At 38.2% G+C, this 13,409-nt stretch overlaps 1 protein-coding gene across 3 annotated transcripts in view; it reads left to right on the top strand.

Annotated features, from left to right (window-relative positions):
- The window catches only part of TMOD1 (tropomodulin 1), a 121,682-nt gene extending 108,670 nt beyond the window's left edge, over nt 1-13,012 (top strand). For all 3 annotated transcript variants that reach the window (XM_043999518.1, XM_044001017.1, XM_044000256.1), the window contains one exon: nt 10,777-13,012. In XM_043999518.1, coding sequence (XP_043855453.1) covers nt 10,777-10,841 — 65 coding nt within the window. In that variant the 3' untranslated portion in view covers nt 10,842-13,012. The remainder of the gene's footprint in view (nt 1-10,776) is intronic.
- Nucleotides 13,013-13,409: the final 397 nt, after the last annotated feature.

Genomic DNA, 13,409 nt, shown 5'->3' with positions numbered 1-13,409 from the left:
TAGATTTGAACTGACTCCAGGCACAGCACTCTGCAGTATGTCACCACCTACCTGCCCTGGGGAAGCTATGTGCAAAGCGCTATGCATTATGTAGTTTGAATCTCAAATAACAGTGATTTGATAAAGTTACTATAGGTATTGTTAATTTCATTTTACAGATGAGAATCTGGAGGCTCACACAGCTAGTAAGTGTTAAAGGTAGAATTTGAACCCAGGGCTTCATGACTAAGTTTAGCACCACATCTGCAGACTCTCTAGGTTGAAAAACTCTAACACAGCTGGGTGAATAAATGATTAAAAACTACTTACTATGTAAAGTTAGCTTCAATATTATCACTAGTCTGTTTTAGAAGCTTTTTTTTTTTTTTTTTTTTTTTTGGACAGGGGTAGAGGAGGATAGAATTGACCTGAGGTAAAAAGCTGCTGCACTAAAGAGACACTTGACTATATTAGGTGCTTTGAGCAGAATTAGCTCCCATGAATAGAAACCATTTGTGTATCTCAAAAACTTTCACAAGTAGCAAATAGAGCCGTAGTTTGTTGGCTGGTCTGTGAGTCAGACTCATTGCCTTGCCAGGTCAGCTCTGAGTAGTAATGAGTGTGGAGGAGGAGGCTAAGGTTCTGAATCTCTTAGCAAACCTGCTCTCATCCCATTTCATCTCATTACTACATAGGAGGACAACATTCAGGGGAGACTGCTTCCAGCCATCCTCAGAATGCAGAAGCACTAAGGACAAGAAGGCTAGGTTTGACACTTATTAAGGAGGGGCTATCTACCCTAGTTAGGTGGTGCAGAGGATCAGGCACCTTGTCTGGAATCAAGAAGACCCTGGGCAAGTCACTTCACCCTGTTTGCCTTGATTTCCTCATCTGTAAAATTAACTGGAGAAGGAAATGGCAAACCACACCAGGATCTCTGCCAAGGAAATCCCCAGTGGGGCCATGAAAAGTCAGCCATAACTGAACGACTACATATCCAGTATAAGCAAAGGTTCTATCCTACTCTTTGATCATGCTCCCTTTTCTCCCAATATAGCTAACCTAAACACACACACACACACAAATAAAGAAATAAACACACACAAGACCCATTTGCTATCTTCTTGTCCTTACTTCTCTCCCCCTCTGCACATACCCCACTCCAGCCTCAGCTCATTCTGAACTTTAGAATTCCTGGCACTATTTTTACAGGAGACACCACACTCCTATGTCCATCTTCTCTTAACCTGGCCTTGCATCCATTTTCTGTAATTACTTTTTTTTTTTTTTTTTAGTGAGGCAATTGGGATTAAGTGACTTGCCCAGGGTCACACAGCTAGTAAGTGTTAAGTGTCTGAGGCCAGACTTGAACTCAGGTCCTCCTGACTCCAAGGCTGGTGCTCTATCCACTGTGCCACCTAGCTGCCCCTGTAATTACTTTTAGAAATGTACAAGTTGGCTGATGAGTTCCCTGCATATTTACAGCAGTTTTATTTATACAAATTTCATTTTTTCCTCGTGGCAATTGTTTTGCTTTGTGTCTTCACAATTTTATTCTTGAGCACTTCCCATCTCTCCAGTACCCATCTGGATGGTCGAAGTTTTCCCTTTCTACTATATCAAGCCTCTGCTACTTATCTATTTTTTCTAACATTCAGGTGGTCTATACTACATGCCAATGATTAAACCGCTTGTTTCTCCTTCCATTAGTCTTCACCTAAATATGATAGTAGCATGATAGCAGCATCATGCTTCCCCATTCTGGTTCCTCAAATAACTTTAATATATTACCACCCTCCCCCTGCCTTTTTTTCCTATACTACTTCTTTTAAATATGGTTTGTCAACTTAGAGCAATGGACTAGTTCCGGGTTTTATTCCACCAAATTTCAGTGATACCTATGGAGTCAAATCTTCCCCCTGGCATCAGTACCTCTAGTACCTTTTGTTTATTGCTTAAACTTTGGGCTTTTATTAAGAGACATTTGAGACTATGTCTTTTGTTTATTTGTTTGGTTTTTAGTGGCTCCATTTTTGAGGACTTTGTATCCTGGGTACTTCTGGGTATTTGACTGATATTCTTTTTTTTTTCTTTATAGTTACTATGTCATCTTCCTTAGGGAATATACATAAACAGCTTTAGCCCTCTACTATCTTTTTTCATTAGATCAGAAAACCACCTGGTAAATACATTCATACTCTCCTCTGTTAATTTTATTTCATCTTAGGCCAGGAATCTATCATTTTAAAATTTTGAAGCTGTAGTGCAGAAGTCTGAATTCATTGTCAAAAATGACCTTTTTCGCCAGCTGTTTGTTTTTCAAGTTCATTTTTCTCTTCTGAATCCCTGGCCTTTAATGTACTACAGTAAAGAAAATAATTTGCATCTCTGCGACTTTTAGTTTCTTAGCCCAGCACTTCATAGGCAAGGGCAATACTAGGTTCCTTTTGATGGTTATCATTTTATGTTAATCACCAGAGATGGGTAGTTGTGATAGGTTTTGGGAAATTCTCCACAGTATCTTTGATATCTACCCCAGGAAGACAAAAGATGTCTCTATTGTTGCTATCAGGTAAACAGAGTTGCCTCAGTTTCCCTGAGAGGTGAAATGAAACACCCACCACTCCTAACCTTTTTTTTTTTTTTAGTGAGGCAATTGGGGTTAAGTGACTTGCCCAGGGTCCCTCTTCTCACCCTTACCGAAGATGGTAAACAATTTGATATGGGTTATGGATGTGCGAGCATATAAAATATATTTCTATATATAAGCCATGTTGTAAAAGAAGAAATGGAACAAAAGGAAAGGAAAACACACACACACAAAGTGAAAATAGTACGCTTTGATCTGCATTCAAACTCCATTAGTTCTTTTTTCCAGGATGTGAAGAGCATTTTCCATCATGAGTCCTTTGGAATTGTCTTGGATCATGGTATTGCTGTCAATAGTTGAGTCAGCCATAATTGATCATCTCTGTGTAATGTTCTTTCACTCACCAAGATTCTGACAAGGGTCAAGTCCTGTACCTCAAATGTCCCCCTTTTTCTTCCTACCAAAGCCTCACTTAGGTTTTCTTTGGGAGAATGCTTTTCTTCCCAACAACCTGGAATTTGGAAAAGCTTTTTGGGGGTCTTTTGCCTCCTGGAAGGAGATCAGCTTACACTAGGAATACAGATAACAGTCACCTGTGGCAGAAATACAAATACTGCAAAATCTATGCAAGTCACTGAACAAGTCCCCTTGCTCTTTTAATATTAGTTGAAATTTTCAGCCTTGGTTGTTTGTGTTTTTCTTTTCTTTCTTTTATTTTTTTTTTTGTTTTTGTTTTTGTTGGGCAATGGGGATTAAGTGACTTGCCCAGGGTCACACAGCTAGTAAGTGTCAAGTGTCTGAGGCTGGATTTGAACTCAGGTCCTCCTGAATCCAGGGCTGGTGCTTTATCCACTGCGCCACCTAGCTGCCCCTGGTTGTTTGTGTTTTTAACTTTATGGATATCCTCTCCTTAACCTCAGTCATATCCATCTCCCCTTAGCCCTGCACAAGCTACATCCACTAACCTGTTGTATTGATTTACTTTACTCTTCGACTTTGGGCATTTGGGTATAAACAGTTGAGAGCTTGAGTTTTACTAATGGCTCTTTTCTTGGATTTTGTCATTTTTTCTTATTTAACTTATGTTGCCAATTCCCTCTCCTTTTCCCTCCAGATTCTTGCTTCAGGTTGTGTTCTCTACTCTACTGATCCTCCTTACGTCCACCTTTTATGTCCTCCTTAATTCTTTTACACCCTCCTTAAATACCCTTGTTCTTACTTCGCTTTCAATCTAGAAGTATAATGTGGGCCAGAATGTGGGCCTGGAGATTTTTTTTTCTTTTAATTTCACAATTTTTTCCCCCAACTTTCACGATTTTTTTTCTTCCCAAATTTAACCTCTGATCTGTTTCATTGGTTTAAACTCTTATCAGTCATCTACACACTTTCCTTCTCTCTCTTCTGTTCCTTCTCTTGCAGAAGTTGCGGGGGGGGGGCAGCTAGGTGGCACAGTGGATAAAGCACTGGCCTTGGATTCAGGAGGACCTGAGTTCAAATCCAGCTTCAGATACTTGATACTTACTAGCTGTGTGACACTGGGCAAGTCACTTGACCCTCATTGCCCTGCAAAAAAAAAGAAGTTAGAGGTAGAGGACTGAGAGCAATTCACTGTTCTTTCCACTATACCTTAATTGCTGATGTGGAAACTTAATAAGGGGAATAGAATCTTGAAAATAGGGTTGTGGGATGTCCCAGAGAAATGTGCATGGCCCCACAGTCTAGTTTTCCATGTTTTGTTGATAAAAACAAAACTTAAAAAATGACTAAAAAAAAAATTCAGATTTAGAGTAGGTGTCAGGTGATATGGGAACCGTGGCTACATCACGGTTATAAAATAAATATTTGTCACATCCACTAAACTACTTTAAAAAATATTTTGCCATAATAGGGAAAATCCTAGGACTAATAGCCTATAAACTTCTTGCTTCCAAAGTGGAATTTAACTAGAAAATATTCATCCTACTCTCATGATGAAAACTAAGATTAGGTGTAAATGCTGGTTTAAAGAAAGGGAAATGTTGTTAAATAATTTCTTTGGGAATCTATGGGGCTTAGTCCAATGGCTTAGCTGAGCTGGATGGTTCCCAAATGTAGGCATGCTTGTTGCTATTCTATTCAGCATGTGACCCCCTGGCAAGAGAGATGAGATTATGGAGTTGAATTTTTCTGAGCCTGAAGTAGCAATAGATGTGCCACAGTAGTGAGGCTTTGAAAAAGATTCAGAATAACAGATTTTTGGGGACAGCTAGGTGGTGCAGTGGATAAAGCACCAGCTCTGGATTCAAGAGGACTTGAGTTCAAATGTGACCTCAGATACTTGACACTTACTAGTTGTGTGACCCTGGGCAAGTCACTTAACCCTCGTTTTCCCGCAAAAACAAAAAACAAACCCACAAAAAAACAGTAACAGATTTTCATGAATAAAATATGGATATCACTAGTTAGCATGATTCAAATTGTTATTACATTTTAATCTCTGTTTGGGGTAAACTGCCTCAGTTTACCCAAATAACTCAAGGAGACCACCAAGTCAAGCAGAGACAGATTTATTACATTCTTGCAAGAATGGGCAAACTCAATAACTGAGTCGCAATAACTAATACATGCCTTGAGTTTTTATAGTAATGTTGGTGGGGAGGAAGTCTCCACACACACTAAGGCGAGCTCACAATCTAACATCCAATTCTGTCTCACCCAGGATATGTGCTTAGCTCGTGATCAATGTATGGAGACATGCATACGTGTTCCAGGAACAAGGGGGGAAAGGGGAGGGGGAACAAGGTCAAACTGAAGGAAGAGGGAAGGGGGGGGGCAGTCAGATGTTTCAGATCTCACAGTTCTGACTCCCCCCTCCCCTCTCCCAGCCCCTATCTCTAAAGCTATTCAACTTGAATAACAGGAAGAGTCACTCAGGTGTTTCAGCATTGTTTTGTGGTCGTGTTAATTTTAGAAGGATAACAGGCTTAAAATTTATCTTCAGCTGTGTTGGGAAATCAAAGAAATAGAATAAAGAATAAAAGAATAATCCATTGTTGGGACCCTAGGGTCAAGGGGATTCTGCTCTGAGAAAAAGAGACATGTCACTTAACATCTGGTCTCAACTTAATTGCCACATCCTGTGCCGAACCCCATGATCACCTGTCCTTTCTTCTTGAGTCCCGAGTATTGAATTGGTGGACAAACACCCCGACCCATTCAACAGGGATTGGGGTTCTGACACATGATGGATTCCAGATAAAACTAAGATGTAGCTGACAAGTGGGGAGACTGAGCAGAAGTAAAAATACTGTTAATTGGAAATAAAACTTAAAGGAGACAGTGAGAATTTGACAAGCAATAAACTTTTAACTAACTATACTGGGACGGGGCTGGGTATCTTCCAGACCCCATCCTCAGAATTTAATCTGACTCATATCCATAATGATCTCAGACATCTCCAAACACAGCTACTGTTTTGAGGTCTATTTTGAACCTAGATCTTCTGACTCCAAGTTCAGTCCTATTTCAAAATACATAGCAACATCACAATTCTTGGGTTCCTAGATTCCAATTTTTCAAAAATCAGTGTCTCTAAAAGATATTGGGGAGTTTAATTTTATTCTTTATTTAAATGATCAACAACTTAGGGGTGCTTGAATCTGATAATTTGCTCAAGTTGTCTAGCAATATGGTAGGTCTTCAGACAAGTTCATAAGTACTCATTTCTGAATGATTAACTGTAAGACAATTGTTTACCCAGATAGTTTCAATATGAGGGTGAGAGGAGGCACAAAAATGGACTCCTTGAAAATCAGGTAGTGAAAAAATGAATCTCAGAAATATTTCTGAATTGAGGGTTTGGTATGGTTTGAAAATGATTGATTGGCTGCATGTCACTATCCCTTATGTGAATAAAGCCTAAAAATTGATGGGCAAATAATACTTTTCTTGCTCTTTCTAGTATTTCACAAGGGAATGAGATCAACATTACTATTTTTATCATACTAGAATCATAATAATATTATGGCTGATGGTAAGGAATATCATTGATATAAAGAAGTCACCAACTAGGCTCTATGTTCAATATTCATTTCAATTTTTATTTGTCCATAGTGCACTTGTGCTCTCTCTCTCTCGCTCTCTCTCTCTCTCTCTCTCTCTCTCTCTCTCTCTCTCTCTCTCTCTCTCTCACACACACACACACACACACACACACACACACACACACACTTCCCCTCCCTCTTTCCCTCCCTCCCTCCTTGTCCTTTCTTCCTCTTCTTCCCTTTCATTTTCCTCTCCCTCTCCCTTTTCCCTTCTCCTAGATAGGCAGATGAAATAAGGTCTGTACTTCCCCCTCACAAAGAACATTTCCCTTGGGAGTCATGAAATCAGCAAGTAAAATTACCACCCTGCAGTATTTCAGCCTTTAAAAGCTGCTGCTCCCTGAGGAAGGATTTGGACAACTGCAGTATCATTATCCCCCTTAGTATCTCTTCTTTTCTTTTAACCTTTTAGTTGACCCCAGAAGATTTAGTACAAGTGTTTGTTCCCAAAATTCAGCCACACACTTTTAACTACTCTGTATACAAGAGCTGACAGGGAGCAACCAGGCACTGTCCTGATGAACTATTTCCAACAGTGATACTTCAGCTGCCTCTTGTGTTGTAACTATTTATAGCTACTTTAACTATGTTCCTTATTCCCTAAAAATCTATCAGCAAAGACCTCCCCGCTAAAAAAAAGGAAAGAAAAAAAATCAAAGTTAGAACTACAAGTCTGAAAATTATATTTTTATTGTGGAAAGGAAAAGTAGCAAGTTTAGGGTAGAGAAATGTCCTTTTCTATGAAGGTCATTAATTTCCTCCAAAGGACACGAAGACTGTCCAGTGATGGCATCTTACTCAGAACCCAGTTCTGCCATTTGTATCTTTCCATGATCTTAAAAAAAGGGGGGGGGAGGGGAGTGGAGTGGAGGATGAGATATGAGTTATTGGAATGCATTACCAAGATACAGTGTGACATTTCTGCTAGAGAATTCTAAGGAAAGGGTAGCCAGATCTTTTTTGTTTGTTTTTTGTTTTTTGTTTTTTAACTTTCTGGGATGACATAAAAGCTGGGTGATGCTCTGAGGCATTTTGCAAATGTAGAGGATCCTTTGGTTTTCTGGAAAAGACAGTTCTTAATTTCTGATCACCTTTTTCCCATTCAGAAACTCTTGTCTTGGAAAGGGGAAGCATTTTAAGTTATTTGCTGTACTATAGCTATAAATTTGAAACAAAAATGGTATAATTTACTATAAAAAAAATATCCATCTGAGAGGGGAAGACCCTCAAAGTTTCTAGCCAGAACACAAAACAATTGCTATATACACCCATTCTAGGCCATCAAAACTCTTTGAAAACAAAGGACAAACAACAGCTATAAATTTATAGTGCACCTTTAAGTGGTATATTAGAAGGGGATATGCATATTTCAAATTTTAAAGCTTAAAAAGGTTGTTGTATAACCAAATGGAAATTGTTGATATGTGATTATTTGGTTGTGCCAATTGTTTGATGAGCCTCTCGACACCTAGGCTACGTCAATCATTGGGTAACAGGGTCCATTTCCAGGCCTTTCCACTTTCATAGGACCTGACCTGGTATAGTCTTTGAGAGATCAGAGCTATCTTCATGCCACAAAAATCTGACAGGAAGCATCATGACAATCCTTATTTATTTTCTAGTTATTCATTCCAGCCTTCAACTTAGAAACTACCCAGAAGTGTGTCTGATTTATACTTAGGGTGACACCTTGTTGTCTTGGTTTACCTCAAAGATTTGATTGTGTGGCCTAGCTTGAAAGAGTTCCCTCTTTCCCTTAGTAGTATAAAAAATATACTGAAAATGTGCTCAAATGGCATCCTTGGGAGGTATAGAACTATAACAAAGTCCTTTGGATGAGGTACAATATAAATTTTCTTTATATCAATGAGCAGGTCATGTGTGTGTGTATGTATGTCACAATGAGTGAAGATCCACCAAACTCCAAAAATTACAATCATTCAGTTACTGTTTCCATCCTCACCCTAATAGCTAGATTTATACTTGAGTCCTGATGTTGCTAATAATCTTTATTAGGTGTCTGACATAACTCGCCTCTATTTCTTGGAGTACCAATATCTCATATCTATGCGGCAAGATGCATGGAAAGGTGGGATTTTACTTACATAACTGGAGAAAAATAACTTGTCTTACCGGTTCTCCCAACCATTATCTTTATGGATCTCCTTCTTCCCTTTATGCCCTCTTACAGAACGGGGGTGGCCAAAAGTTCTATATAATCATATTTGATTATAAATCATTAGAGATGAACAGAAACAGAGATCCTACTTTCTGTTGTTCTTAGTGATTCTTTCAGGTGAATGTGTTGGCTACTGATTGGAAGTCTCCTGTTTGGAGACCAGTATCAGCCCATGAAAACAGAAGTGTTTCATTCAAAACCTTAAATTTGCTACAAAGACCAAATGAGGGATAAATAAAAACTCTGAACTACATGGCTCTTGTATTCATAAAAGAGAAAAAACAAACAAATACAATCCATGAGATTAAAGGTCAAGATTAAAAAAAAAATCTACAGAAGCTATTATTAGGATCTATCACAGATTCCTCTACCTTGATACAAGGTAGAATCAGTTCCTTTAAATAGATAACTGTATGAGACTTCTTAACATTGTCAGAAGGTTATTTTACATGTAGTAAAATCCCATAGCAGGCCTATGAATTTGGAATGAGAACTTCTTGGCATGGTGGTATATATGAGCAGAACTTTCATGTAGTGCTCAGTTTGTGGCTTTGCACCATGTTAATAAAGATCCCTCTTGATTGCCATTAACTCTTTTCATTAGGACAGTCTCAGCCACATGTATTCCTGCACTTGCTTGCCATATAGATGAGGGCTAGCATTGTTTACCAGCCCATGTGGTTTTTGCTTTAATACATTTTAAGCACGGAGCAGTAGTTCTCTGATTCGGTTTCTGTTGCAGCTCGTATGAATCGATCTGGTGGTCTCTGACATAGCCTCTCAACTCTGGAACGGGAAGATGTCTAAGTATAGACAGATTTTTTTTTCCCCCCCGTTTGGCAATAGCTTACAATCTATGCTACACAGGCGGTGCCTCCTGCTGCCACCTATCGGTTCTACACAGATCTGTTTATATTCCTTTTTTCTTGTGGCTTTATCTTTCCTGCTCCTCACTCATCTGCAGACACCTAGGTACCTAAATATACTTTATCTAATCAGGTCTGTTACAGCCAAAGCTTTTGACAGTCATTCCATGAGCTAATGTCTTGGTTCTTACACCCTTCTGGCTACTGTCTTCCTAGTCATGGCATTTATCTTCCTTTAAAAATATGAACAATGTTTGAGCTTTTATTTGTCTTTGTAGAAATTGTGATGTTACACAGTATGAAGGAAGAGATGATGTTGCTTAATCTTTGTTCTGAAAACCATTTTGTGTGTGCATACACACAATGTATTTATAGATACATATGCTGTATATGTATACATATACATGTACATACACATATGTAAATACATATAATACAAATAGCAAGATTTCAGAAATTTGGGGAATGTTTTAACCATAATAACATCCTGATCTAGCATCTAATGAAAACTCATTTATATTTGCTACAGTAAAGCTATATTCAAACTCAGCTGATCTAATAGCTTCAGTAGGTTAGAAAGAAATAGTAAAGTGGGTCATATCTATGCTGGCTGTTCACACACCCTGGGCCATATTAGAGACTGCTCACACACATCTGTTTAGTAGTCATTTGTGACTGGATTTCCACTTTACAAGTTTTCTATTTGTGCCAACTTTACAAAATCTGAGTGATGTGTAGTCCACTAAGCACCATTAATAAAATAAAGAAGGGGCAGCTTGGTAGCGCAGTGGATAGAGCACCGGCCCTGGAGTCAGGAGGACCTGAGTTCAAATCTGGCCTCAGACACTTAACACTCACCAGCTGTGTGACCCTGGGCAAGTCACTTAACCCCAATTGCCTCACTAAAAAAAAAAAAATAATAAAAAAATAAAAGAAAGAAAACCTTTGGCCCTTAATGTAAAAGAAAGTACCCTTCCTTTTGCTTGTCAGGTTTAAAGTGATTAGCTGTTGCCTGTATTTATGTATGCATGCACTGTGATTACTTTGGCTTATCTGTGTCTAATTTCTGTTCCTTTACAGTGAGGAAGAGGAGGCTGGCTGACTTGACTGGGCCCATTATTCCCAAGTGCCGAAGTGGTGTGTAGTCTGTGGAGCTGAAGACTGTGCCTTTAAATAGGACATATTAGAGTTTGTGCTGTATGGGAGAACCTTATAGAAAAAAAAAAGAAAACAAAACACCTACACAGTGTATTTTTTGTGATTCAGTTCTGTATTGCATCTTTATGCACTAAATGTTTTTAAGTTAACTAGTGGTCGTAGTTGAAGATTTTACAAAATGTGGTTAATGGGAAGAAGTTTTCTTTAGTCATAGAAATTCAAGATGGTTATTTTTTAAAAACCTGCTGATTTCATGGAAGGATACATAATAGTACCAAAGTAACTTAACCCCACAATAATGTCTATATCCTTCTCCTGAGTGGTGTTTGGGGAACGTTAGGTTGTGTTATGCATGAACAAACAGCAAACTGTCCCACTGGTTTTAGAAGCATTATAAAATACTTTATTTTAAAACTTGATCTCAAATCTTTAGCAAATATAAGAGTTTGATAGACATTGCTATGATTCTTTTTAATTTTAAGAATTTAATTTAAGAATTTCACTCAACAAGCTGAAGAGCTCAAAAACATGGAGAGTTTCTGATTCCTGTAGAAAGGCAGGAGCGATAAGGCCACAAATTCTTAACAGTAGTTACGGTTATTGAAAAACACAAAACAAAACAAAGGTTTTTTGAGTGTCTAGGAGTGATTAAAAAACACACAAACACACACTAGATTATAAGGTTCAGTTTCCAAATCTGCCCTTTTCTTTCTCAACCCCATTTCCCCTTTAATTTTTCTTAATTAAAAACTTCTATATATTTAGTAATTAACATTTTAAGTTAGAAAATATTTTTCCCCTTTATTAAATGTCAGTTTTATGATAGAGGAAAGCCTGTAGACAAATAAAATACTATTTGAAAATGCCGTTTACATTATGTAACACTGATGATTAGATGAATAAACAAAAAGTGGAATGACATGAACAGGAAAACCCAGGGATAAACATTAACAAATTTAATATTTGTTGTTATGGTGGGAAAGCTCATAGACAATCCATCTAGCCTTTCCTTTATCTAAACAATGACCACTTGATCTGATTCCAGGTATAAAGTAAAATTTTTAAGACTGCACCATCCTTTAGGTCTAGATATATTAAAAAAATGGAAAATGGGAAGAATCTGGCCAAATCATATAAGATGTGTTGGGAACAACATTTCTGAATGTCTGCTGGTTTTGTCACATTGTGCATCTCTAGGGATCAAGCCCAAAATGGTTCTTAAACCTTCTAGTCCCATATGGTAGAAATAATGCAAAGCCCAAAAGATCTTGTGCCTTTGAATATACCACGGTGCCAACTAAACTAATATTTTTATTGCCTTTGGAAAGATTTGCATTTGTGATTTAGTAACTTAAGATAACAGCATGCCAAAAAAGCTGAAGAGTTTAGAATGGCTTACAGAATTCTGAGAAAAGGGAAGGGTTATTTTTGTTTCAGTGGCTTTTGAAGAAAAATATATATACACATATTTGTATTAATTTATCTATAGTACAAGGTCACAATAGATGGAGCCAGAGTATTATTATTATGGAAAGAATGTATATTGAGCCCCCAAATATGGCCCAGAAAGAGCACCATCCTGCAGGGAATCGTTGAAACCGCCATAAATCACTGTGAGCTACAATGTCACATTAAATCGGTTGGTCTTGTTATCATTGTTTTGCGTGTCATGGAGGACTCTGTTCACGAAAACAAAAATCTTGGCATTTGTCTTTTGGAACAAAATTTGAGCAAAAGAACCTACAGCCAAATAGATACTTCTCAACAAACTTCCTTAAAATGCAAGTTGCTTTGTTTATATCCTCTGCAGACATACCCCATTTCTTGAACTGGTGAACAGTTCACGCAAGATTCTACCACAGGACTAACATTGTACAGAGGCTAGTTCACAACATCCGGCACCACTCCCTCCCAAAGTCATCCATGTCCCCATTTGGTTAGGACTCTACACATCTTTATAGCTCACAGAATAACAAAGCCAAAAGGGACTCTCCTCATTTTACAGAAGAGGAGACCAAGGCCTAGGAAAGAGAAAGATAAGATAAAACGACTAATAAATTGCAAAACTGAAACTCACTATAACACACACCTTTTTGGGAGGCATCAATTGTAACGTCAGAGGATTAGCTGCCATTCATGTGCTTTCAAATTTCATGGAAGGATGAGGTCTGTAGTTGACTTGAAAGGCTAAGCAACAGAGGAAACACCACTATCATTCTGTACATTCTAGGATGTTAACGTGGTACCCATTATGTGGATGCCCCACAGGATGGGGCAGAGGTCCACAGAAAGAACACTGGCTTAGGATTCAGAAGACCTAAGGCACTGCCACTAAGTTACTTATGGGGTAACCCTGGGCAAAAACTGCACTTCAGTTTCTTTCCCTACAGAATGAGGATAAAAAATAAATGCCCTACTTACCTCAGGCTGGTTTTGAGGCTCAAAAAACATGAAAATGCTCTGAAAGGTGTACACCACCATAGAAATACAAGTTACTACTATTAATATCAAGCACATATTTAGTTGCTTTGTTGACAAGTCAGAAGTACCATAAG

Source organism: Dromiciops gliroides, chromosome 1 (genome assembly GCF_019393635.1).
Source record: "Dromiciops gliroides isolate mDroGli1 chromosome 1, mDroGli1.pri, whole genome shotgun sequence".
NCBI lineage: Eukaryota > Metazoa > Chordata > Mammalia > Microbiotheria > Microbiotheriidae > Dromiciops > Dromiciops gliroides.
The sequence above is the reverse complement of the archived record's forward strand: the minus strand, read 5'-3'. Positions and strand labels throughout refer to the sequence as shown.